Below are 27,062 nucleotides of genomic sequence, written 5' to 3' on the forward strand. Positions count from 1 at the left end.
TATTTCTCCACTGATCTCCAGTAGCATATTGGGCACCTACCAACCTGGGGAGTTCCTCTTTCAATATCCTATCATTTTGCCTTTTCATACTGTTCATGAGGTTCTCAAGGCAAGAATACTGAAGTGGCTTGCTGTTCCCTTCTCCAGTGGACCCCATTCTGTTAGACCTCTCCACCATGACCCGCCCGTCTCGGGTGGCCCCACACAGCATAGCTTAGTTTCATTGAGTTAGACAAGGCTGTGGTCCATGTGATTAGATCGACTAGTCTTCTTTGATTATGGTTTCAGTGTGTCTGCCCTCTGATGCCCTCTAGCAACACCTACTGTCTTACTTGGGTTTCTCTTACCTTGGATGTGGGATATCTCTTTATGGCTGCTCCAGCAAAGCACAGCCGTTGCTCCTTACCTTGGACGAGGGGTATCACCTCACTGCTGCCCCTCATGACCTTGGACAATAGTTAAGAGATACGCAGTTTGAAAGCAGTCACACAAATTTCTTAAAGGTATTTGGGATGGAAGTGTAGGCAGAGGGGATGGTATTGTAGAGAATTCCTTATCTCTTGGAAGTAGATGGTAATACTTTTTTTTTTTTTTGTAAAATAAGAATTAGCGATTAATAACAATAGGTAGAGTCTATCATCAGAAGACAGAGTGCGTTCTCAAATCAGTGATCCCAAGAGATGTATTTTTCTTATTTCTGATGGATTTGCAGATGTCTGTCTAAAGAACAGCTGAAATAACCTCAGCACAGTTCTTTAAGTTGCCTCAACCAAACTTGGCTGGCAGTTCCTGAAATTCTCTTGGGCAACTTGGCAACCAAGCCTTCGGGACTTAAGGGCGGCTTCCCTACATTAAGGTGGTCACTTGAATTAGGTAAGAAAATGACCCACGCCCAGCAGCATTCAGCCTGGGTGCTCCTTGGGCTTCTAGAAGTAAGAAACAGAGGCATGGCTTTCAGAGAAAGTGAAAGCTGCTCGAAGAGCTAGGAAACCAGTCTATAGGGACAGGGTGATGCCGATGAAAAGACAAATGCATCCCTGCTGTGCCTGCCTCTTGTTCCACGAGAGATCTGCGAGCTGCTCCCTAACTGCTGGGTCTACTGCCCATTGCCCTGGTTCTCTGGCAGTTTTGGGGGCAGCAGCAGCAGGAGGGCAGGTGTGGCCTACCCACTTCAGGGCCAGACTCCTCAGACAGGGCTGCCACGCCCTGCACTGTCTACACGCCCTGCACTGGCTACAGCAGGAAAGCTGCCTGAGTGTGCGCGGTGAGCGTGTGCACACGTGGACCCGTGGGTGAGATCACGGCTGGCCTCCCTCCAGGACTCTTCTGGGCTGTCAACAACTCAGTCACGCCTTTTAAGTGTTGTAAACAACTTCTATATTTACAACTCCTGAGCTCGTTAATCTGATCTTCAGCTGATCAACTGTTTATCAGCGTGTACTCCTTGCAAAATATTGTATTATTAGCCCCCATTTAGAGGAGCTTTCCAAAGGTGACATTTCCTACTGGAGTTATTCAAACGTTCTGCTGGACTTGAGCTCAAGAGTTATTTTCTACATTTGAATGCTGAACAAAATTGCTTCTCTTTTAAAGATGATATAGACCGTAGTGCTGGGTTTTATATGAATCACGTGGCTATTCTGGCATTACTGAGTCTACATTCTGCACCGTGTGTTAAAACCATCTGCCTGGCAGGCCGTTTCTAAGGCTGTTTGATGTGCGAACTTCTCTTGGTCCACAAAACAGGCATGACAAGGCCTGTTCCCTGAACTCTCCTCACGCCTCCTCCACTTTCCTACTGTTTTGTCCCAAGTCACAAGCTCCTGCCATCAGGCCTTCCCCCCACCCCGCTTCCACCTGATCTTCCCAGACACAGCATTCCATGAACACAGACACAAAAGGAAGAGAAAGAGGGGCAAGGTCCACCCCACAATCCCAGGCTTCCCAGGAGCATCGCCCCTTGCCCCTGTAAGTAACTTAATGACCTTACAGCATTATGGGGCCCTCTTCACATCAGCCACATAGAGATGATATTTTGTAAATTAGAGGAACGTCTCCCTCACGTTTGCTTATTCAGAGATAAAAAGATAACTATTTTGGGGAATCCCCTGGTGACCCAGTGGTTAGACAGCACTCTCACTACCCCTGTCCTGGGTACGATCCCTGGTTGGGGAACAAATATTCCACAGGCATGACCAAAAACAAACAAAAAAACTCCCAATTTTTAAAATACTGTATGTGAAGCGGCTGCTACAGGGAGGAAGAAAGAACACTTGTGCACACCCGTCCTCCACATCAGCTCTGCCTCGTCCTGCTAATCATGCCTTCCAGCTTGAGCTCTTCACACGAGCTTTGCATATGTCCACTGTGTGCTTTTCAGAGTGAATTCCCCCTTGAAGTCTGGACTCAGACCCAGCTATGCTAGGCATCTGTATTTATTTGAATAGCAGGCATTTCAAACTCAGGTGTAAGAGGATTCCTGACCTCAAGTGGCCCCCGCACCCCTCCTCTCCGGGAGCCCCTCACCTCAGTGGTTCACACAGATGCAATGCGGTGCTCAGCGAGTGTGTGCACCTCAGGTGTCCTGCCCTCTCTTCCCTCCTTTACCTCAGCAGAATATTGTTTCTACAGGCTGTGCATTCTTGGCCCTGAGTTGCAGTTATTTGTGAATTCATTTTTATCTGATACCAAGGGCTGGAGCCTTAAACAACAAATATTACTCACAGTTGGGAGGCTGGGAAGTCCAAGATCACATTATCAGCAGATTCAGTGTCCGGTGAGACCCGCTTCCTCGCATGGCAGCAGGGGTGAGGGAGCTCTTTGGAGCCTCTTTTTCAAGGGCACTAATCCCCTTCATGATGGCCCTACCCTCATGACCTAATCACCTCCAAAGGCCCCACCTCCTAATATCATCACATGGGGGATTAGAGTTCAACATGAATTCCCGGGGAAGGGGGCACTTGGGGGGTCATGGGAAGAGACACTCAGACTTGGGCTCAAATCCTTCCCTGCCAGGACCGTCACGAGCGAGAGTGCAGGAGCCCCCCACACCAGCAACTGCCCAGGGCCATGCTGCGAGGAGACCCCGACACTCACCCTCCTCAAGCTCGTCTGGTTTTGGCTCTAAGTGCTCCTTTCCTTTTCTCTCCCCTTGTTTCTTTTTTTTTTTAAACTTTGGATGCTTTTAAAAATAATTTTTACTGGCATATGGGTGATTTATAACGTTGTGTTGGTTTCCTTTGGAAGATGTCCCCTTCTACTCATGGCCACAGAGCCTCTGCTAGGGGTGCCGGTGAAGGCTGCTTCCTGCTGGGGCAGGAGCCCCAAGAGGGCAACCTGCTCCCCAGGCCAGGGTGCTGGGGGAACGGGGCCCAGATCTGCTCAGCCTGCCTCCCTCTTTCCTGGTGCTGAGGGCTGCGGGGGGCTCATCCAGGGCTGTGGAAGCTGAAGGGGAGTAGATTTATCACAGGAATAGGGCCCCTGCACCTGAGAAGCCTCTACCTGCTTCAGAGCAGCAGCCACCCCAGTGCATGGAGCCCACAGACCATGCCGAGCTGTGCCCTCTGGTCCCACTGAGTGCAGCTCATGTCACAGCCCACCTGTCGGATGTCACAGCAGAGCGTCCCAGGACATGTCACCCAGGCAGGGAGGGATGCCCTCACCCTGGCCCAGGCGCCCTTTTTCAGGCTGACGTCTATTAATAATCTGGGAGACCCTTTCCAGGTGTAACCCTGCAGAGCCTGGGCCAGGGCAGACCAGGTCTCAGAGAGCCACACGGGGCAGACAGACCGTCCTAAGAGCCGTCCCGGGCTGTGAGCTGCCATCTTGGCTTAGATGCCAGTGTTTTCCGCACTCTCTGCCCCAGGGCCCGCCTTGCCAGGCTCCTCGCTCTACACATGCCCAAATGGATCAGTGGTCACATTCTTGCACACTCTCAGCAATAGCTCCAGCTGGCACTGTGGCAAAAGCTAAAAAAATACACTGGCAATTCAAAAACACTGAAATGTCTATCACTCAAGCATCATCACCCTTGGGAGCATAACTGTTATCCTCTGTGAGCCCTGGGGTTTCAGTGGTCTGGCCCATGGGGCCCTGCCTGGGCCAAACCTCATCTCTCTGCAGCCTTCTTCCCAACAGCCCCGGCTCTGGCCCTGGCCACTCCCCAGGGGACTGGGTGGAGGGTGAGGGTGGCTTCCTTCAGGCTGGGGCAGCCCTCCTCTGATGGCACTCACTCACCCCTTTTCTGGAAGGGAAACAGGGCCCAGAAAAGTTTGCAAACATGTCTAAATGAATGGGGCCCAAGTGGGGCTCTGATCTGAACCCCCGCTGAGTACCAAGTGCTTCCAACATTTCTACAGGCTGCTCATCCCTCCCACATCAGGACCCCCATGTCTGCAGTCAACACATTTCTCTTTATTTTATTAAGCAATAACCAAACAAATAAACAGTAAAAGATGCGGGCAGGGAAGGACTGAAAATGGCTCTTTTTGAAATACTGATTTTCTTAAAATCAAGTAACTGTTATCACTCCAAGTTGCAGGAGGCTGCAGCTGCTTCTGGGGAGGGGTTTAATTTTCCTGACATGCCAAAATGATCAGGAAGTGAACTCCTCCCCACCCCCCTCTCCTGAACACATTTATAAACTTCAATGGGGGCAAATTCCATCTAATACTCCGAAAACTATTTCTTCTTTCATAATTTACCCAAATCATACGCACAACTGCAAGAGGAAATAAACAGAAATCTTTCAGCATAAATACACCACAGTGGATTGTTAATCTTGTAGAGTCAATCCAGCATTAAGGCTAATTTGATCTTTTAAAACATTTTATGGAAAACAGCTGTCAGGCTTTCTTTGGAAAAGCCTCCAAGGTTTCATAAACTAACGGCATAAAACCTGGTCGGGCAGAGCACTGGGGCTCCTCTCAAAGAAACGTTTGCACGTGCAGAGAAGTGGTGATACGTCGTCTTCACTTCTGGCTGCTCTGCATGTGGGTCACAATCTCTGGCAAAAGGTGGTTTCTGTTCTCCTTGGTTACCTGCGTAGGAAGAAGCAGAAAAGCAGATTTCAGAGTCCCTTCCCTTTCCTTCAGTTCCCTACTCTGCCGGGTTATACTCTAACAGAACAGCCCAGAAGACGATGCATGCTTTATAGAGTGTGGCCCAGGCGAGGCTGACCCAGCGAGGAACCCCAGGCCTCCCAGAGTGCTCTGAAAGCGGGGCAGGTGGGCTCAAATCCCACCACCAGCTTCTGCGAAGGGACGGCTCACACAATGAGACTGGGTTTTGATGACAGATGGATTTTAACTAGGAGAAGTTCTGTGAATTGAGCCCTGGGAGGGCTGCTGTGGAAGCAGGCTGGGATGCGGCTCGAGTGAAGCCTGACCTGGATGGGAGGGGGCCTGAGGGAAGCCAGAAGAACCACAGCTCCAGGTGGGCACCCACCCACCAGGTGAGCCCTCTCAGGGCAGCCTCACACCCAGGACTCCGGGATTCTCTCAAGGGCAGTAATCCACTCCTCTCTCCCTGACTTAGGAGAGCTGCGAGTTGCAGGAAGCCTCTGACACCAGTCAACTCTGCACCTGAAGGATGAGGAAGGCGCTGGGGCTGGGGTGTGGTGCAGAGCAGGGCTTTTGCTGAGATCTCAGAGGCAGCGGGGGATGCAGGGCAGACTAGAACGCAGATCCCCCTGCGCCCGATGTGTTAGCTCGGCAATTATCACTGTTACAGACAAAAGGAACAAGAGTGGATGCAAGCTCTGCTTGATGATCTGTGTTGTATTTTTCTTTCACTACCACAGGCCCACTGAGTACAATTCAAGCATCCAAACACCCTCCCAGGGAGCCCAGTGGGGGGCTGTTTCCCCAGCATGGGGCAGGGTGGTCTCTCCTCATCACCAGCGCCTTCCTGTGCCACCCACACAACATTCAACACCCACTGAAAGGGGGAGGTGCCAGGAGTGGCAAGATTCAGCCCGAAGACCAGATGGGGGGCACACATAACAACAGCGAGGGCAAGGCTGGCAGAGGGGCCCTGAGACCCTGAGCGTCTGGGGAGGCACGGGATACTGGGGGCAGGGGAGAAGAGCAATGATCAGAGATGAGGGAAAGGCCTCCACAGGCGGTTACGCCTGAGCTGCTTTGACCAGTGGGCCTGGGAGAAGGGCAGTGGCAGTGAAGGGCGATGAGACGGAAAGCCCACCAGCCAGGATCCTGGTCCTGGGCGCAGGCTGTTTAGGTGCACGGTCAGGGCCCATAGAGTGAGCCTCAACAGATGTGAGGTTCAGGGATGATGGCAGCCCTAGAGCACTGCCAAGCCACCCTGCCAGTGCCAGTGTCACCCAGGTGTCCCGCCGGAGCCCAGCCACCCTCCTCAGGAGCTGCTGGGGCTGCAGCAGGGACGGCCCCCCACCAGCCCCAGAACGCGCAGCGAACCTCCCCATGCCTTGGTTAGGGAGAAAAAGAATCACAATCAAAACTGCAAAGACACACTTTGGGAACGGCTTCTCATTTAAAACCAATGAACAGGATGCAAAGAGTATATGAACATTTTGCCACCCCCTTTGATTTTCCTAAGATGATTTCTGAAAATTATGCGTAAGATGTCTACGTGAAACCGTTTACAGTGTTCAGTTATGTGCTCCTTTTCCACTGAAGACAAGTTTCGTAAATGCAAGAACAGGAAATAGGCACAGTATCATCTGTCAGCGCAGGTGCCCCTCCCTTTCAGGAGAATTCCTCTTTCCTGGAGAGTTTAAGGAGAGGAAGGCACTGGGGCCTGGGAGGGGAAAGGAGGTGAGGACGACTCAGGAAGGACCCCAGCGTCCTCACCCCTTGCCTCCCACCATGCCCTCCCAGGGCTGCAGAACGGCTCAGCCTCCGGTCCCGTGAAGATCAGACCCTGAATTCCAGGGCTGGACTGCATTCATCCTGGGTCTGACACAGAAAATGTTTACTATATTCTAAGCTGAGGAGGGTCTCTGAAATAGAGATGAGTGGTTGAATACAGACTGAAGACTCTGACCGAAGAAGCATCCAAAGTGCTCTGAGACTCCTGGGGCCAGGGAAAGGCCTCAGAGCTAACTGTCAATGACTCAGGGCCATAACATCACGAAGGTGCGAACATCTGGACAGAAGAACACGTGGGCAAAACACATCTCTTTATGCATATTTGCACAAGAGAGCAAAACAAAACCACAGACATTTCCTAGAAACCGTGCGGGAAGCACCCTGACAGGTTTAAATAAGCAGGAGAATAAAAAAGGAAACTGAATTGACAATGCTCATTATTATGAGTTAATGCATATCAGAAGTATTACTAGTCTGTTTCATATTTTGTCTTTATTTTATTGAACCTAAAAATAGGATGATTCATGAATTCAAACCCTCTATTTTTCCTTGAAGTTTAAACGTTCTAAACCAAGAATTATTTTGCAAATGCGGCTTTTGGGAACCAGTGCCCACAGCAGAGAAGGGACTGCATTCCACACCCCAGGGCAACACCGTCTCCCTAGAGGAGGAAGGGGGAGGGATAGGTCTTTGTTCAGCCGTCCTGCCTATGGATTTCTGTGTGAGTATACAACATATTCAACATAGCTTTTGTGTTTGTGTGCTCAGTTGCATCAAACTCTGGGACCCCATGATAGGCCATGGGGGTCACAAAAGTCGTTCACAACTTATCAAGGAAACACCAAACAACAAGAACAAAACACATGTAGACATCATACAACATAGCTTCACTGAGACATAATTCATATTCCATAAAACTCAACCTCTTAAAGACAGAACTTGGTGGCTTTTAGTACGATCACAGTTGTGTTATAATCAGCACTGTGTGTTAGAGTATTTCCATCACCCTCCCTCTCTGCAAAGAACCCCACTCCTGATCACCACACTCACACCTTCCCCAGGCCCCAGCAACCACTGATCCAAGGTCTGTGTCGACAGATTCGCCTATTCTGGACATTTCGTATAGATGGAATCATGCAGTCTGGAATCCAGCGTGACAGGGCTCCTCCACTTGGCATCACGTGCTGTTAATTCCTCCAGGCTGAGTACTTATCACCACGTCACGCCCTCTTCTTGTGAGCAAAGACGGTATGTACATCATTTGAGTACACCAACCACATCCTTGTCTGTTCATCACCTGAGGGACATGTGGGCTTGTCTCACTTTTTGGCTAACATGCACAGTGCTGCTATGAACATGGGGTGTACAAGATTTTGTGTGAACATGTTTCTAATTCTTTAGGGTACACGCCTAGCAGTGGGATGGCTGGGTAATAGGGTAATGCCACATCTAGCTTTCTGAGGAACTGCTGCATTTTTCCAGTCTCGGCAGCAGGCTATGAGGGCACCAATCTCCCCAAAGCCTTACCAACACTTTTTATTTTCCATTTCTTTACCTTCATTATAGCCATCCCAGCAATGTGAAGCACAATCTCACTGTGGTTCTGGTTTGCAATGCCCTAAAAACCAACAGTGGTACACATATGTGCATGTGCTTTTCGACCATTTTTCTATCTTTGGAGAAATGTCTTTTGTTTCTTTGCTTTTTAAATTGGTTTATTTGTTTTTTAATTACTGAACTGTAATAAGAGTTCTTTAGGTATCCTGGGACACATGAAGTTCCTTATGATTTTTAAATATTTCCCCATCCTGTTGGTGGCCAGTTTACTTTTTTGGCAGTGTCCTTTGAAGCGCACGATTTCTAAATTTTGATAAAATCTTTTTCCTTGTCACTTGTGTTTTTGGTGTTGCATCAGATAAGACTCTAGAAGGCAATGGCACCCCACTCCAGTACTCTTGCCTGGAAAATCCCACGGATGGAGGAGCCTGGTAGGCTACAGTCCATGGGGTCGCAAAGAGTGAGACACGACTGAGTAATTTCACTTCACTTCAACCCAAGTTTACAGAGGTTTACTCCTTTCATTCTTACGGGCAGATCTATGAGTTTGGGTTAATTTTTGTGTCTGATGTGAGGTAAGAGTTCAACTTCATTCTTTTGGATGTGGATGTCCAATTTTTCAGCACCATTTGCTGAAAAATGATTCTTTGTTAACTTGTCCTGGCACTCTTGTTGAAGATCAGTTGACTGCAGACGTGAAGGTTTACTTCTGGACTTTGATTCAACCCCTGTGATCTACGTGCCTGTCCCTGTGTTAGCACCATGCTGTCTTGATTACTGTAGCTTTGCAATAAGTTTTGAAATCAGGAAGTATGAGTCTTCCAACATCATTCTTCCTTTTCACAGTTGTTTTAACTGGGTCCTTTGAATTTCCATAAGAATTTTAGGATTAGCTTGTTAATTTCTATTAAAAAAAAACAAAACCCTGCCTGCTGCCTTCTTATGTAGCAGTTGGCAGGTGTACTTTCTCTTCTGTGCTTACAGGAGTCTGTGACCCAGAAACAGCATCAAATTCCTAGTAAGATTAAAATGGTTTATACATTGCTTGGTTAAAATACCCATGGCCAGGAAGAGTAAGAGGAGGTCTAGAAATTTTCACACTGGAGGGGAGCTGGGACCTAGTCCCCATTTTGGGATCTTGCAATCCACTGGCAAAAACTAAAAGAAGAAAAATGGATTTATGGACGACAAGTTTAAATGGCTCTGGATTCAGAATAGTAGAACAGATTTTAGTTACCGCAATATTTTTATAAAGTAGAAAAACCAAATAATCTCTAGGAATCTTAGATTTTTAAAGTCACCTGAACCATCCCTATCCTAGAAGTTAACACACAGAAGGGCTACGCTGATGCTTAGGCTTTGGGGTCGAAAGACTGAGGTCTGAATCCTCGTTGTGCCCCCTTTAACCTTGGATAAGGCATGCCAGCTCTCCCTGATGATGAGGCTGCTATCACGTCCCCACACACTGATGGACCTCAGCACTGCCTTTAGGTGTCCCAGGACTGGGGGCTGCCAGCCCAGGCCTCTCAACCGCCAGTCCTCAGACTCCAGGCTTCTCCCCTGTACCCTCAGAGGGCAGCGTTCTCCAGCATCTCCAACAAGGAGACATTTCACAGGAAATCAAAAGCAACATGCTTTGGAAATGCCACCAATATGACCAAACTCGCACTTTTTGTTAGAAGTGACCAGCAGAGATAAAAGTATTCCTTAAAGTTGTTGATCAGAGAAGGATGGAAGCAGTAAAGAGCCGTAATCTGAGTAATCAGAGTCGTAATCTGGACCTGCGAAGGTCTTCACCTCTTGTCCCCACAGCACTGACATCACCATTGAATATTTTCTGATATTTGGTCTCAAACAACCTCATGAAGTGAAGTGGAAGTTGCTCAGTTGTGTCCAACTCTTTGCGATGCCAGGACTATACAGTCCATGGAATTCTCCAGGCCAGAATACTGGTGTGGGTAGCCTTTCCCTTCTCCAGGGGGATCTTCCCATCCCAGGGATCAAACCCAGGTCTTCCGCATTGCAGGCAGATTCTTTACCAGCTGAGCCACAAGGGAAGCCCAAATTTAGACCTTAGAGAGGGCAACTGGATTTGAACTGGGGACCTCTTGATCTGCAACCAAATGCTTTATCACTGAGCTATACTCCCAATAGGTATATATTTAAAACATGTTTCAGTAGCTACACACTTAGCAGTAAGCTCTAGAATAAACAAGGAAAACATTTCCAAACTTCTGAGAGGGAAACAGAATTTTCAGGAAGGGAACCTTCAACACCCCCGAGTTCCACAGCTCCCGTGGCTCTGGCTTTTAATTTTTTCAGTCTGCTCTTTCTTTGCAATCTCTACCATTCTACCGCTCGCATTCACTGATTCTGTCCTCTGTCAACTCCCTTCAGCTGGCTGGGTCCAGCCACGGACCTTCTCATTCAGTCATTGCAGCTTACATCCTGAATTTTTCATTTGAGTCCTCCTTAGAGCTTCCCTATCTTTGCTGAAACTTTTGATGTCTTCGCCTGAGGCTTTCTATTTTCTATTTGTTTCTAGTGGGTTTGTAATTGATTGCTGACACGTTTATGATGGTTGTTTGAAAAATCTCTACCCTATAACTGGAGAAGGCGATGGCACCCCACTCCAGTACTCTTGCCTGGAAAAGCATGGACAGAGGAGCCTGGTAGGCTGCAGTCCATAGGGTCGTGAAGAGTCGGACATGACTGAGCAACTTCCCTTTCACTTTTCACTTTCATGCATTGGAGAAGGAAATGGCAACCCACTCCAGTGTTCCTGTCTGGAGAATCCCAGGGACGGGGGAGCCTGGTGGGCTGCCGTCTATGGGGCTGCACAGAGCTGGACATGCCTGAAGTAACTTACAGCAGCAGCTATAAGCCCAACATCCTTGTCATCCTTCTGCTGGCATGGGGGCTGTTTATCTTTCGCACTCAGGCTGATCTTCTGGTCCTTGGTGTGACAAGTGACTTCTGTTTGTGTCTCCCATGCTGTCCCGGGGTCCTGAGGTCCCCAGTCTGTGTGCCTTCCTCCATCCACCATTCAGGTCTTCTTAGGTCTGATTTACGTACAACGTCCAAGGCTGTCAGCTGTACTTAGGAGGAGGAACACTTTCTCTCAAACTGGAAATGTCCTCAGCTGTCTTTCTGGTAAGTAAGGCACTGTTCACCTAAACCCTATGACGAACAGTCCAGGCGCTGTGAACAGCTCTGAGTCACTGTGAATGCTTCCCCAACGTCACGACTGCAGCCCCATCTCCACATCGTCTGTCAGCACGGGGAAGCTGTCCTCCACGTATACATAAATTATTTCCTTATTTGGAATATTCTCCCTACCTGTCCTCTCTTTCCTCTTCAAAAATCCACCCAAGAACCCCTTCCTCCTGGAAACCTCTCTCCACTCCTTCTGTTCACACTGATCTCTCTTCTCATCTCCAGATACTGACTGTCCCATGGTCTGTTTTTCTGGAGGGAAGGGTACACTCCTCACATGTGCTTGTACCATGGATTAAGTATTTGATGCAAAGGATGCTCTCAAAAATAAATTCAGATTAACTTTGCTGCTTATTAGAAAGAGGAAGGACTAAAGAAATATCTAATCCAACTCCTAAATCTGCAGATGAGTGAGCTTCTTCATTTATAAAATATGCGCAGAAGGTTCACAGGAGACCCAAAGGAATGCAGGAAAGACAAGAATAACGGGGTCTCTTGCATAATTAACCAAAAGCTAATCGCTTTATTTATACATCATTAAGATCAATGATTACCTTGCCTAGAAAATAATTTTCTAGCTTAGAGAAGAGAAGCTGTGGTATTGTCTTAAGATATAGCACTTGTTTCTGATTTAACAGTCAACCCCCAAGTCCACTGCAGGGCTATTGCAGAGACACCCAATCCCTGGAGCTTAGCATCAGCAGCTCTGCAGGCCCTCAGCTTGGAAGCTATCTGACCTGAAGACTAATTGTCTTTCATGATCTTTTATTATTCACTGACTCTGTTTCCACAGAAACTCTATGATCACAACCAAAAACTCTAATATGGAGGCCACACAATATAAGACATAGACAAGGTAACATGAAACTCTGAAGACACGGTCACGCCCTTTGAGGAAGTGACCCTGTGTGGCGCCCAGGCCTCCCCTGATCACTACCGCCTGCCCCCAAAGACCACAGTGCCTGGGTTCATGTTCTTTGCATTTAGCCATAACTGAAACTGCATAATTGTCTGCTCACATTTCTGTTATCCAGCCCCACCATTAGAATTTCAGCTCCATGAGGATAAGAACTCGTGTCTCGTTCATCACCAAGACCTAGAACGAGGCCAAGCACACAGGAGATGCTCAATTCATGCACAGAGATGTTCAATCTCTCACTTAGCAAGTAAGTGAGAGAATAAATGAATTAAGCAACTTACAGACACATTACTCCAGCCCTGGCTGCTCTAACCTTAATGGCTGCCAACTGCCCAGAAGTACCCTGGACACTATGGCGATAACATGTGGACGTCCCACCGAAGGCAGCTGACCCTGGTGACAAGTAACCAGCGATGTGAGGTGCGCCCGGTTACTCTGCAGCTGGCGCAGAGGAGGGCTGCCAGCCCCACTGGTTCACTTGGTCGGGGGAGGGTGTGAGCACAGTGATGTGGCTGTCACTGACGCAGACACTAAGGTGCCACAGGGAGGACAGTATCCAAGAAGGACGCAGAGGGATGACGGGAGAAAAACGCGTATGTGGGCAAAACCCATCAGCACCATCAGTGCTGAGAACCGGCTGAGCCACTGCCCCCGACCTACCTGCCCTTCACCAGCCCCACCCCACGGCTCCTCCCACTGCAGGGGCCTGAGAGCCCCTGGAGCTCGTGAAGACAGGTTCCTGGGCCTGCCCAGAGCCAGCGTCGCACTTCCAGGCAGAGCGTCTTATTGCTGGGTACTTGACAAGCGGCCAGTGTGACTGAGGAAAAGATTTTTCTAACTTAATTTAGTGTCATTTAATTCAAATGTGAACAATCACACGTGGCTAATGGCTATGGCCCTGCCTGGTGCAGGGAGCACATTTTCACCCTGGTGGCGGGAAGTTCTCGAGACGGTGCTGCTCCACAGCATCTGGAATCTGAGCCTCAACCTGTAGCCAAAAGTCCTTCTCCTCACAAGCAGAAGGGGGTCAGTTTCAAAGAGAAACCTTTAAAATAAAACAGCACTGCCTGCCTCTGTAACCTCATCACCTGGGAAGAGATGCACTCAGCCCAGAGCACTGCAACTGGGCGGGGCTGAAGCTGGCAAGGCCCAGGGCTTGGCAAGGGCAGTGGGAGGGCAGCAGGAGGAGCTGGACCCTCCTGCGGTCCCCAGAGGCAAGACTGCTTTGTCAGCAAGCAGAGGTGTAGTTTCAGCTCTATGAACTCACAGGAAGTGAGACGCGCCTATATCCTAGCCTAAGAGGGAAAGCCACGGTGACTTGAAACCACAGGTGCGCTTCAGAGCCACACGCTGTTTCAGAGCACCTGCCCCGCGCCCGCGGGGTACTCACGCTGAACACCTTCACGTCCTTCCGGGTTCTGATCTCTTCCACGAGGGCCAGTGGTTTTCCTTTGGGTACAGGGATGGTGCCGAGGACCACAGTCCCCGGTGTGGACAGCGCCTGGCGGACGGCCTGGATGAATGGCTGACTGAAGAGCTCCATCTTCCCCACCTCGTCGATGACACAGATGCTCTGTCCTGGGCAACCACTGGCCCCTGCCTGGGGGTGACAGAGACACTGATTGGGACACGGCGAAGGGCCCAGGAACCCTCTCCCTCCTCGCTGTCACACCAAAGGGCCTGGAGTCTCTCTCCCCCATCACTCACTGCCAGTCAGAGCAGAGGCAGCCCCGCTTCAGGAGGCAGGAGGCAGTCTCTGCAGCTGTGCAGACGAACCACCGAACCACCGGCAGAGGAAATCAGGAGCACTCCCTTGGGGACCCGAATGCCCAGAAGACTCAGTTCCCTGAGCTCCCCATTTTCCTGGCAATTTTCCCTCTTCTAGAACAGTCCCAATAACAACCAAGTTTTCTACTTATATCCACCCGGAAACAAGCAGGATCCAAATGCCTCAGGCCTGAAAGAAATGAGACAGCAAGCCTGGGAGCCTTTGTTAATAACACTGGCCTCTGTTTTTTGGATTTTGGGTTGTACGAGTCCTGTCTGTTGGGAGGATGTAACCACTGCAGCCAGATGCCTGTGTACTTCATAACCTGAATTAAGAAGGTCACTGGAAGAAGTGAAAATTAGAGAAGTCCTGGTTTAAGAGGGAAAAAAGTGAGTAGGTTGTGCCCTTGAATCTCAGATTCCCCTTCTAATGACTTTACATCAATGCACTCCCACTAAGTCACAAACTTGAAGACTTCTCTAGGACCAGGTGTGGCAGCCAGCCTCCAAGAGCCCTCAAGATTTCCAGCTTATAGGATTGGCACCCTCTACAGACCCTACCCCCACAGTACAGTGCTGCCCTGCATTATATGGCAAAGAACGACAGAAGGGATGACATGCTATTTCTGAGATTAGGAAAAAAGATCACGGCTTCTGTCCTGGTCTCCATCCACCCATCCATCCATCCTCCCATCCATCCATCCACCCATCCATCCATCCATCCATCCATCCATCCATCCATCCATCCATCCATCCATCCATCCATCCATCCATCCATCCATCCACCCACCCACCCATCCATCCATCCATCCACCCACCCATCCATCCATCCATCCACCCATCCATCCTGGCTCACTTGTTCTCAGGGAAGATGCCTGCCATGCTGTGAGGACACACAGGCAGCTGATGGTAATCTCCAGCTAATAAGGAACTGAGACCACATGTCAACAGCCAGGGAGGATCTGAGACCTCCCCGCAACCATCACTGTGAACTTGGAAGCCTCAGGGCACTCTGACCTCGTAAGAGACTCTGAGCCTGAACCACCCAGCAAAGCCATTTCTGGATTCCTAACCCAGGGAAACTGTATGAGATAATAAACATTTGTTGATTCACACTGCTAGATCTTGGGGTAATTTGTTACACAGCAAAAGCTAACCAATAAAGCTGGTAGGACTTTGAATAGTTTTTCCACAGCAGGGACACAATGGAACATACAATAAACACTTTGATGGCTGCTGAGTAACAAACATATTTCTATATCTTTGTATAAATGATTATTTTGAAAATGGTATGTAAAGCTGATTTACCAAGTATGTTTCACTATAAGTTCTCAGACTCCTTAAATACGGACATCAACACATTCTCACAATGAACGGCTGAGTTAAGCTAGATTTTGCTCAAATTCTAAATACTAATACCAAAGCTCTTCCAGTGTGGCTGCAGGGGGGGTGCCTGTGGTGACCAGTGACAGACAGGGCTGGGGGCAGCTCCTGGAGCTTCATGTGGTGTGCAGAGGGTGGGATGCTGCCCAACGGCTGAAAGTCTAAGTGCGGGAGGAGCACACGTGGTGCCTGAAAGGCTGCTTGCTGTGTGGTGCCAGGAAGATAGGGGAGATTTCTTTGGGAACAGACATATGAGCCTGGAGGGAAGCCTCAGGGCACTGGTTTTCAAACTTTTCTATAAGCAGTCCTCCTTTAATTTTCCTGCTTGCTATCAAGTAGATATATTTTTCTACTCCTTTTATTGACAGAAAGACCAGGAATGGGTCTACTGTAATCATCCAAGAGAGGTTCTAAACCTCACTCAAACTTCCGTGTTTCTAATACACTTCATGTTTACCTCTCAGCTGAATTTATCTGCATGCATTTACATACACACGGCTACCCTGCCTCCCTCCTAGGAGCCGAGACAAGGTGTTACTCATCTTTTTCTTCTCTGTGGAGGTGAACCGTGCACGGCTGGGCTGACACAGCCGATGCTGCCCTGCGCTGATGGGCGATATAGGGAGAGAGGGTGTGGGGGAGGTCACTATGCCAACAATTTCTTCAGAAATGAATGCCTGACTGTGGAGGAAAAAAAACAGCTACTGGCCACCTGTTTGCCAGCATAAAAACAGACACGCTCACAACAGCGAGCCATCCGACCAACCTGCCTGTGATTAAGGGTGCCTGGGGCTTCCTGCTGCCCCCAAAGACTGTGGACACCTGCAGATGCTATCCTTCTGGTGCCTGCTGTCAAAGCCCAGACAGGACTCAAGTCCAGCACACCAGAACCACGGCTCTGAAAGCATTCAGGTCAGACAAAGAACAACATGAAAGCGTGGCAGCTCCCCTGTCTGTGTTTAGTGGGTGCATGTACACAAGGGGGTCAAATGCATGTGGCCGTGTATGTGAACACACGCGAACAGGTCCAATGCGAGGCACAGGGCTCCCAGCCACCCTGCCACGTTCACCCGTGAGCACTCCTCCACCTCGTTAAACTGCTGCAAAGACACCTGGCCACACAGGCAGACATTGTTTTCTACCAACTGAAAATGCCTCATTTAAAAACCTTAGCTTACATAAAACCTCCATTCTGTCCAGAATTAGGGATTTTCTTTATGCAGAAACTATAGAAATCTCAAAAAGTCTGGGATTTTTAATGAAAAGTTGGATTATTTCTGCTCAGTTGAGAGTCAGTTACCAGAGGCTGAACTACTCAGAAGCCTAGTCAGTCCGTCAGTGTTTCTAAACAACAAAGAACACATATTCACCAGCTTAATGAAAGAACTACTGTTATGTTCAGAATTGGTTTTTTTTTCTGTATAAATTCCATTTTAAAAGGAAACAGAAAATAAGCCAGTGAGCATTCACCCCATTTCCATCATTCTCAATGACTGTCTGAGCTGATGAAGACACAGCAGGCACAGCACGAGGGCCCTGGTCTGAAAGCCACCGGGAGCCTGGCCTGGCCTCCTGTCTCTGGCTGTGGGTTCCACACGGGTATGGGGTGAGGATCCCGCAGAGCACTCTGGGGGCTCTAGGCCATGTGGTTAAGAGCACTGTGCACACCCTCCAGGGAGCAGCCGTTCTCCCAGCGTCCCTCCCCCGACCCCAGAACAATTCAGGATCACTGCGGTCCTTTATGCCCCATGCTCCTCTCCACAGCTTACACTTCTGCTGACTGTACATCCTCACTGCCACAAAGAACAGGAAAACCTTCTCTGTGCAAAACATATTTTAGTCCCTCTGTTGGTTCTGAGGGAGAAGCTATTTCCGTGGGAGAGAGTCCTAAAATTGACCAGCCAGGGGCAAAAGAAGTTATGAATAATTTTCTAGCTTTCGTTACACTCAGCTAGTTTGCTTTCCAGAAAGATTAAATCAATTTAGGGCAACAACGAAGTAGCTTTATTTACACCAGCTTTGCCAGAGAGCTGAAAATAGTGTGATTCTTTTGGTACTTTTTTAATCCTTAGGCGTCCTTTTTATGGATACAAAGAAAATGTGAACGTAAAATAAGCAATTTCATCCAACCAAAATACTGAACCAAGAAAAAGCTAATGAAAGTCGCCTCTGCCTTATTTTGGATCATTTACATGATACCTATCTCTGGTGGTATTAGGTTGCCATTTATTATTTTTTTAACATCACACACAGCCTGGCTTCCTGAGCTTGCCTGTCTGGGACAGCGAGTCTCAAAAGCGATGCGAAGCAGGGGGCCACGGCCAGAGCACCGGCAGCACCACGGAGCCTGCCCCGCAAAGAGCCACAAGTCCTGGGGAGGCTGGAGGGGCAAAGGGCGAAAACACGCCACAGCCGAGCAAGCCCGATGCCTGACCGTCTCACTAAGTGAAAGGCAGCACTCCAATCAGACTTTCAGATGTGTTTATTCCAAGCTTTACAGTCTCCGCGTCCCTCGGCAGCCTGGTGGCAGGTCGACTGCATGTCCCCGGGGAGTAAAATCCCAGGCTAGCAGCCAGGATGTCTAGACAACCCGACACACCCCTCATTATGGAGCGCACGCTGGGCAGAGCCACCCCCAACCACACATGCTGCGGAGGAGGCTGGTGGTTCCTCCGGGATGTCCCCGCGGGCCTCCCCGGGGCCCCCACACCAGCTTCTGGCCACAGAGAGCCATGACGCACCTTGGCATCTCCCAAGCTGTAAGAACCATCCCGGGGCTGAAACAGTGTCTGCTGGCTGACAGTCGGCCCTGGCGGATTAAGAACCCAGTCGTCGTCTGATCCCAGCACCTTGGGACCAGACTAGACGTCTAGGCTTGTGTGTCCCATGGTGGATTTACTGCCGGCTCTGGACCCTGGTTCCAAGCAAACACACATCAGACCGCTGATGTGACACCTTCCCCAGGGACCACGCCCATCCCCTCATGGGACTTCTCAGGAAAAAAAATCATAACCATCCCTACACTCTGCACCATCTAGTGGCCAGGCACTAACTCACCTTACAAGCAGATCGCTTTCATTCCTAGTAACTTCATGCAGCAGGTATCAACATCTGTTTTATAATTAAGGAGAAAGCCAGGGACTAAGTGACTTACCCAGTCCCAAGGGATGGGGCTAGGAGGCTAACCCAGCGTCACCCTGCAGGCAATTCCACCTGCATAGTTTTAACATGAAATAAAAACAAACTGCGTAAAGCAGCAAGGGAAAAACAACAAATAACACACAAGGGGATTCCCATAAGGATAACAGCTGATCTTTCAATAGAAACTCTTCAGGCCAGGAGGGAATGGCAAGACATACTTAAAGTGATGAAAGACAATAACCTACAGCCCAGATTACTGTACCCAGCAAGGATCTCATTCAAATACGAAGGAGAAATCAAAAGCTTTACAGACAAGCAAAAGCTGAGAGAATTCAGCACCACCAAACCAGCTCTCCAACAAATTCTAAAGGATATTCTCTAGACAGGAAACACGAAAAGGGTGTATAAACCCGAACCCAAAACAATAAAGTAAATGGTAACGGGATCATACTTATCAATAATCACCTTAAACGTAAATGGGTTGAACGCCCCAACCAAAAGGCAAAGACTGGCCGAATGGATACAAAAACAAGACCCCTCTATATGCTGCTTACAAGAGACCCACCTCAAAACAAGGGACACATACAGACTGAAAGTGAAGGGCTGGAAAAAGATATACCACACAAATAGAGACCAAAAGAAAGCAGGAGTGGCAATACTCATATCCAATAAAATAGACTTTAAAACAAAGGCTGTGAAAAGAGACAAAGAAGGCCACTACATAATGATCAAAGGATCAATCCAAGAAGAAGATATAACAACTATAAATATATATGCACCCAATATAGGAGCACCGCTATATGTAAGAGAAATGCTAACAAGTATGAAAGGGGAAATCAACAATAACACAATAATAGGGGGAGACTTTAATACCCCACTCACACCTATGGACAGATCAACTAAACAGAAAATTAACAAAGAAATGCAAACTTTAAATGATACATTAGATCAGTTAGACCTAATTGATATCTATAGGACATTTTACCCCAAAACAATGAATTTCACCTTTTTTTCAAGTGCTCATGGAACCTTCTCCAGGATAGATCACATCCTGGGCCATAAATCTAAACTTGATAAATTCAAAAAAATCGAAATCATTCCAAGCATCTTTTCTGACCATAATGCATTAAGATTAGGTCTCAATTACAGGAGAAAAACTATTAAAAATTCCAACATATGGAGGTTGAACAACACACTTCTGAATAACCAACAAATCACAGAAGAAATCAAAAAAGAAATCAAAATATGCATAGAAACTAATGAAAATGAAAACACAACAACCCAAAACCTGTGGGACACTATAAAAGCAGTGCTAAGAGGAAAGTTCATAGCAATACAGGCATACCTCAAGAAACAAGAAAAAAGTCAAATAAATAACCTAACTCTACAACTAAGGCAACTAGAAAAGGAAGAGTTGGAGAACCCCAGAGTTAGTAGAAGGAAAGAAATCTTAAAAATTAGGGCAGAAATAAACACAAAAGAAACAAAAGAGACCATAGCAAAAATCAACAAAGCCAAAAGCTGGTTCTTTGAAAGGATAAATAAAATTGACAAACCATTACCCAGACTCACCAAGAAGCAAAGAGAGAAAAATCAAATCAATAAAATTAGAAATGAAAATGGAGAGTTCACAACAGACAACACAGAAATACATCAGAAAGGATCATAAGAGACTACTATCAGCAGTTGTATGCCAATAAAATGGACAACGTGGAAGAAATGGACAAATTCTTAGAAAAGTACAATTTTCCAAAATTGAACCAGGAAGAAATAGAAAATCTTAACAGACCCATCACAAGCACGGAAATTGAAACTGTAATCAGAAATCTTCCAGTAAACAAAAGCCCAGGTCCAGACGGCTTCACAGCTGAATTCTACCAAAAATTTAGAGAAGAGCTAACACCTATCCTACTCAAACTCTTCCAGAAAATTGCAGAGGAAGGTAAACTTCCAAACTCATTCTATGAGGCCACCATCACCCTAATACCAAAACCTGACAAAGATGTCACAAAAAAAGAAAACTACAGGCCAATATCACTGATGAACATAGATGCAAAAATCCTCAACAAAATTCTAGCAATCAGAATCCAACAACACATTAAAAAGATCATACACCATGACCAAGTGGGCTTTATCCCAGGGATGCAAGGATTCTTCAATATCCGCAAATCAATCAATGTAATTCACCACATTAACAAATTGAAAAATAAAAACCATATGATTATCTCAATAGATGCAGAGAAGGCCTTTGACAAAATTCAACATCCATTTATGATAAAAACTCTCCAGAAAGCAGGAATAGAAGGAACATACCTCAACATAATAAAAGCTATATATGACAAACCCACAGCAAACATTATCCTCAATGGTGAAAAATTGAAAGCATTTCCCCTAAAGTCAGGAACAAGACAAGGGTGTCCACTTTCACCGCTACTATTCAACATAATTCTGGAAGTTTTGGCCACAGCAATCAGAGCAGAAAAAGAAATGAATTCAAATTGGAAAAGAAGAAGTAAAACTCTCACTGTTTGCAGATGACATGATCCTCTACATGGAAAACCCTAAAGACTCCACCAGAAAATTACTAGAGCTCATCAATGAATATAGTAAAGTTGCAGGATATAAAATCAACACACAGAAATCCCTTGCATTCCTATACACGAATAATGAGAAAGTAGAAAAAGAAATTAAGGAAACAATTCCATTCACCATTGCAACAAAAAGAATAAAATACTTAGGAATATATCTACCTAAAGAAACTAAAGACCTATATATAGAAAACTATAAAACACTGATGAAAGAAATCAAAGAGGACACTAATAGATGGAGAAATATACCATGTTCATGGATCGGAAGAATCAATATAGTGAAGATGAGTATACTACCCAAAGCAATTTACAAATTCAATGCAATCCCTATCAAGCTACCAGCCATATTTTTCACAGAACTAGGACAAATAATTTCAAGATTTGTATGGAAATACAAAAAACCTCGAATAGCCAAAGCAATCTTGAGAAATAAGAATGGAACTGGAGGAATCAACTTGCCTGACTTCAGGCTCTACTACAAAGCCACAGTCATCAAAACAGTATGGTACTGGCACAAAGACAGACATATAGATCAATAGAACGAAATAGAAAGCCCACAGATAAATCCACACACATATGGACACCTTATCTTTGACAAAGGAGGCAAGAATATACAATGGAGTAAAGACAATCTCTTTAACAAGTGGTGCTGGGAAAACCGGTCAACCACTTGTAAAAGAATGAAACTAGATCACTTTCTAACACCGCACACAAAAATAAACTCAAAATGGATTAAAGATCTAAATGTAAGACCAGAAACTATAAAACTCCTAGAGGAGAACATAGGCAAAACACTCTCAGACATAAATCACAGCAGGATCCTCTATGATCCACCTCCCAGAATTCTGGAAATAAAAGCAAAAATAAACAAATGGGATCTAATTAAGATTAAAAGCTTCTGCACAACAAAGGAAAATATAAGCAAGGTAAAAAGACAGCCTTCAGAATGGGAGAAAATAATAGCAAATGAAGCAACTGACAAACAACTAATCTCAAAAATATACAAGCAACTTATATAGCTCAATTCCAGAAAAATAAACGACCCAATCAAAAAATGGGCCAAAGAGCTAAATAGACATTTCTCCAAAGAAGACATACGGATGGCTAACAAACACATGAAAAGATGCTCAACATCACTCATTATCAGAGAAATGCAAATCAAAACCACAATGAGGTACCACTTTACACCAGTCAGAATGGCTGCGATCCAAAAATCTGCAAGCAATAAATGCTGGAGAGGGTATGGAGAAAAGGGAACCCTCCTACACTGTTGGTGGGAATGCAAACTAGTACAGCCACTATGGAGAACAGTGTGGAGATTCCTTAAAAAATTGCAAATAGAACTACCTTATGACCCAGCAATCCCACTGCTGGGCATACACACTGAGGAAACCAGAATAGAAAGAGACACATGTACCCCAATGTTCATCGCAGCACTGTTTATAATAGCCAGGACATGGAAACAACCTAGATATCCATCAGCAGATGAATGGATAAGAAAGCTGTGGTACATATACACAATGGAGTATTTCTCAGCCATTAAAGAGAATTCATTTGAATCAGTTCTGATGAGATGGATGAAACTGGAGCCGATTATACAGAGTGAAGTAAGCCAGAAAGAAAAACACCAATACAGTATACTAACACATATATATGGAATTTAGAAAGATGGCAATGACGACCCTGTATGCAAGACAGGAAAAAAGACACAGCTGTGTATAATGGACTTATGGACTCAGAGGGAGAGGGAGAGGGTGGGATGATTTGGGAGAATGGCATTCTAACATGTATACTATCATGTAAGAATTGAATCTCCAGTCTATGTCTGACGCAGGATACAGCATGCTTGGGGCTGGTGCATGGGGATGACCCACAGAGATGTTATGGGGAGGGAGGTGGGAGGGGGGGGTTCATGTTTGGGAACACATGTAAGAATTAAAGATTTTAAAATTAAAAAAACAAAAAACTAAATAAAAAAAATTAAAAAAAAATAAAAAAAAAAACTGTGCATGAGAAGTCACCTCACCACGAAGAAACCACTTTTCTCACCAATGAGAAGGAAGAGTGTTTTAGTTTCTAGGGTCTCTATAGAGGCACAGCCACAAAAACTCCAATTTTTTTTTTTCTGGATTAATCATATTATTTTCAATGCAATATATTGAACAGTAGTACTGACCTCATTGTATCACATACGGAGAATGGTCCCCTTTAGTTGGCAGATGTGCTCTGTGCAGGTGAAGGGGCTTCTGCCAGGAGCTCACCTCTGCACACAGCAGAGAAGATATGCCCAGGTAGCCCAATGTGCACAGGCTTCCCTTGGCGAGATGCAGAGTTCACTTACAGACCCCCCCAAATACAGCGAGTATCATATTAAAGTGAGTCACGTGAATTTTTTGACTTCTTGGTGCATCTAAAAGTTATATTCGTGCTATACACTTGTCCATTAAGTGTGCAAATGCATGCCTAAGCAATATACTTTAATTAAAAAATACTTTTATTACTAAAAAATGCTAACCATCATCTGAACTTGCAACAAGCCATAATCTTTTTGCTGGTGGATAATCTTGCCTCAGTGTTCACGGATGCTGACTGATCTCAACGGTGGCTGTTGAAGGTTGAAGTAGCTGTGGAACTTTCTTAAGACAACAATGAAGTTTGTCACGCTGACCAAGTCCTCCTTTCATGAATGATTTCTCTGTAGTGTGTACAGTGCTGTTTGAGAGTATTTTACCCACAGAACTTTCAAAACTGGAGCCAATCCTCTTAAACCCTGCTGCTGTTTTATAAGCTGTTTATGTTAGATTCTAAGTCTTTGTTGTCATGTCAACAATCTTCACAGCATCTTTACCAGGAGTAGATTCCGATGTCAAGCAACTACTTTCTGAGATTTTCCTGGTGGTCCAGTGGATAAGAATCTGCCTGCCAACGCAGGGGACATGGGTTCGATCCCTGGTCCAGGAAGATTCCACATGTTGTGGGGCAGCTAAGCCCACACACCACCTAGTACTGAGCTTGCACTCCACAAGAGAAGCCACACACCACAACCACAGAGTACCCCCTACTCTGCAACTAGAGAAAGCCTGTGCCTGGCAGCGGACACTCAGCACAGCCAAAAATACATTAAAAACGTGTTTAAAGAAATAAGTGATTTTTAAAAAAGAAACTACTTTCTTCACTCATCCAGAAGTAACTCCGCATCCCTTAAAGTTTTATCCTTAGATTGATTGCAACAATTCAGCCATGTCTTCAAGGCTCCACTTCTAAGTCTAGTTGTCTTGCTATTTTCCCCTCATATGCAGTTGCTTCTACTAATGTCTTGAACCCTTCAAAGTCATTTATGAGAGCTGGAATCAACTTCTTTCAAATTCCTGATACTGTGACCTCTTCCCATGAATGTTCTTAATAGCATCTACAATGGTGAATCCTTTCTAGGAGGTTTTCAGTTGACTTTGCCCAGATCCATCAAAGGAATCACTATCCATGGCAGCTATACCCTCACAAAATATATTACTTAAATAATAAGACTTGAAAATCGATGTTACTCCTTGATCCATGGGCTGCAGAATGGATATCGGCAGGCATGAAAACAGCATGAACCTCCTGCACCTCCATCAGAGCTCTAGGGTGACCAGGTCCATTCTCAATAAGCAGTCACGTTTTGAAAGGAACCTTTTTTGCTGAGTGGTAGGACTCAGCAGTGGGCTTCACATACTCATTAACTCTGCTGTGAACAGATGCGCTGCCACTCGGGCCTTGTCCATGTACAGAGCAGAAAAGGAGTAAAGTCAGCATGAGTTTGAAGGGTTCTAGGATTTCCAGAATGGAAATGAGCACTGGCTTTGACTTCAGGTCACTAGCTGCACTGCCCCTAACAAGAGTCAGTTTGTCCCGTGGAGTTCTGAGGGCAGGCACTGACCTCTCCTCTCCAGCTACCAAAGTCCTAGATGCCATCTTCTTCCAGGGCAAGGTCGCTTCTTCTACACTGAAGATCTGCTTGGTGCAGCCACCTTCATTAACTGTCTGAGCCAGATCTTCGGATAACTTGCTGCAGCTTCTACATCAGCACCAGCTGCTTCACCTTGCATGTTTATGTTGTAAGATGGCTTCTTTTCCTAAACCTCATGAGCCAACCTCTGTCAACTTGAGATTTTCCTTCTATAGATTCCTCACCTCTTTCAGCCCGCCTTCATAGAGTGGAAGTGAGTTTGGTCCTTTCTCTGGACTATGCTTTGGTTTAGAGGAATGTTGTGGCTGGTTTTATCTTCTATCCAGAAGGCTACAACTTTCGCCATTTCAACAATAAAGCTGTTCTACTTTGTCATCATTTACGTGATCACTGAAAAAGCACTTTTAATTTCCTTTAAGAACTTTCCCTTTGCATTCACAGTCTGGCTAACTGGCACAGGGGGCCTAGCTTCCTGCTGTCTCAGCTTTCAACACACCCTCCTCACTAAGCTTTGTCACTCCTAGCTCCTGATTTAAAATGAGAGACAGGCAACTCTTCCTTTCACTTGAACATTGAGGGGCCACTGTAAGGTTATTAACTGGCTCAACTGCAACGTTGCTGTGTCTCAGGGACTAGGGAGGCCCAACAAGGAGAAGAGCGACACGGGGAGGGCTGGTCAGCAGAGCAGTCAGAACACACACAACATTTATTGAATAAGTTCGCCGTCTTATGTTGCATTGTTTGTGGCACCCAAAACAATTACCACAGCAACATCGGGATCCCTGATCACAGATCACCATGGCAAATATAATAATCATGAAAAAGCTTGCAATATTGACAATCATCAACGTGTGATAGAGACATGAAATGAGCAAATGCTGTGGGAAAATGGCATCAACAGACTTGTTAAACACAAGGCTGCCAGGAACCTTCAGTCTGCAAAAACCGCAGTAGATGCAGAGTACAGTGACTGCGCCTGCATCAACTCCCGAATGTTCCTTACCAGCTCACAGTGTTCACAATAACTTTTTTTAAAATTTCAATTGCTTACTAAAAAATTTTAATCACTGTTTAAGCTTTTGGTATTTCTGATGCCTGATAATCTTCTACTGACTTTCCTGGTGGCTCGGGTGGTAAAGCGCCTGTCTACAATGCGGGAGGCCCGGGTTCAATCCCTGATTAGGGAAGATCCCCGGAGAAGGAAATGGCAATCCACTCTAGTACTATTGCCTGGAAAATCCCATGGACAGAGGAGCCTGGTAGGCTACAGTCCATGGGGTCGCAAAGAGTCGGACACGACTGAGCAACTTCACTTCACTTCAGTTCAGTCTTCTACTAGGGGCTGCCCATGCGGCGCTAGTGGTAAAGAATCTGCCTGCCAGAGCAGGAGATGCAAGAGACACAAGCTCAATCCCTGGATCGGGAAGATCCCTCGAGCAGGAAATGGCAACCCACTCCAGTATCCGTGCCTGGAAAATCCCACGGACAGAAGCATCCGGCAGGGTATAGTTCATGGGGCCACAAAGGGTCAGACATGACTGAACACACAAATATAATGAACCTTCTACTAGAAATTGCCTGAAGGAGATAAAGTTGATTATTTTTGCTACAGTGAAATGGTGGCGACTATTTTTCTAACTAATGAGGTAAATACATACAAACAGAGGACAGCTTAGACAAGGAAAAATCAACCATTC

At 46.4% G+C, this 27,062-nt stretch overlaps 1 protein-coding gene across 2 annotated transcripts in view; it reads right to left on the reverse strand.

Moving 5' to 3' along the window:
- The window catches only part of NTPCR (nucleoside-triphosphatase, cancer-related), a 41,372-nt gene continuing 18,703 nt past the window's right edge, over positions 4,394–27,062 (reverse strand). Inside the window, exons 4-5 of one of the 2 annotated variants that reach the window (XM_005698979.2) lie at positions 13,931–14,140; positions 4,394–5,039 (exon numbers count right to left, since the gene is read on the reverse strand). In XM_005698979.2, the coding sequence (XP_005699036.1) occupies positions 4,971–5,039; positions 13,931–14,140 (279 nt within the window). In that variant the 3' untranslated portion in view covers positions 4,394–4,970. The remainder of the gene's footprint in view (positions 5,040–13,930; positions 14,141–27,062) is intronic. The other variant, XM_018042546.1, reaches the window with a different exon arrangement.

Source organism: Capra hircus, chromosome 28 (genome assembly GCF_001704415.2).
Source record: "Capra hircus breed San Clemente chromosome 28, ASM170441v1, whole genome shotgun sequence".
In the NCBI taxonomy this organism is placed as follows: Eukaryota; Metazoa; Chordata; class Mammalia; order Artiodactyla; family Bovidae; genus Capra; species Capra hircus.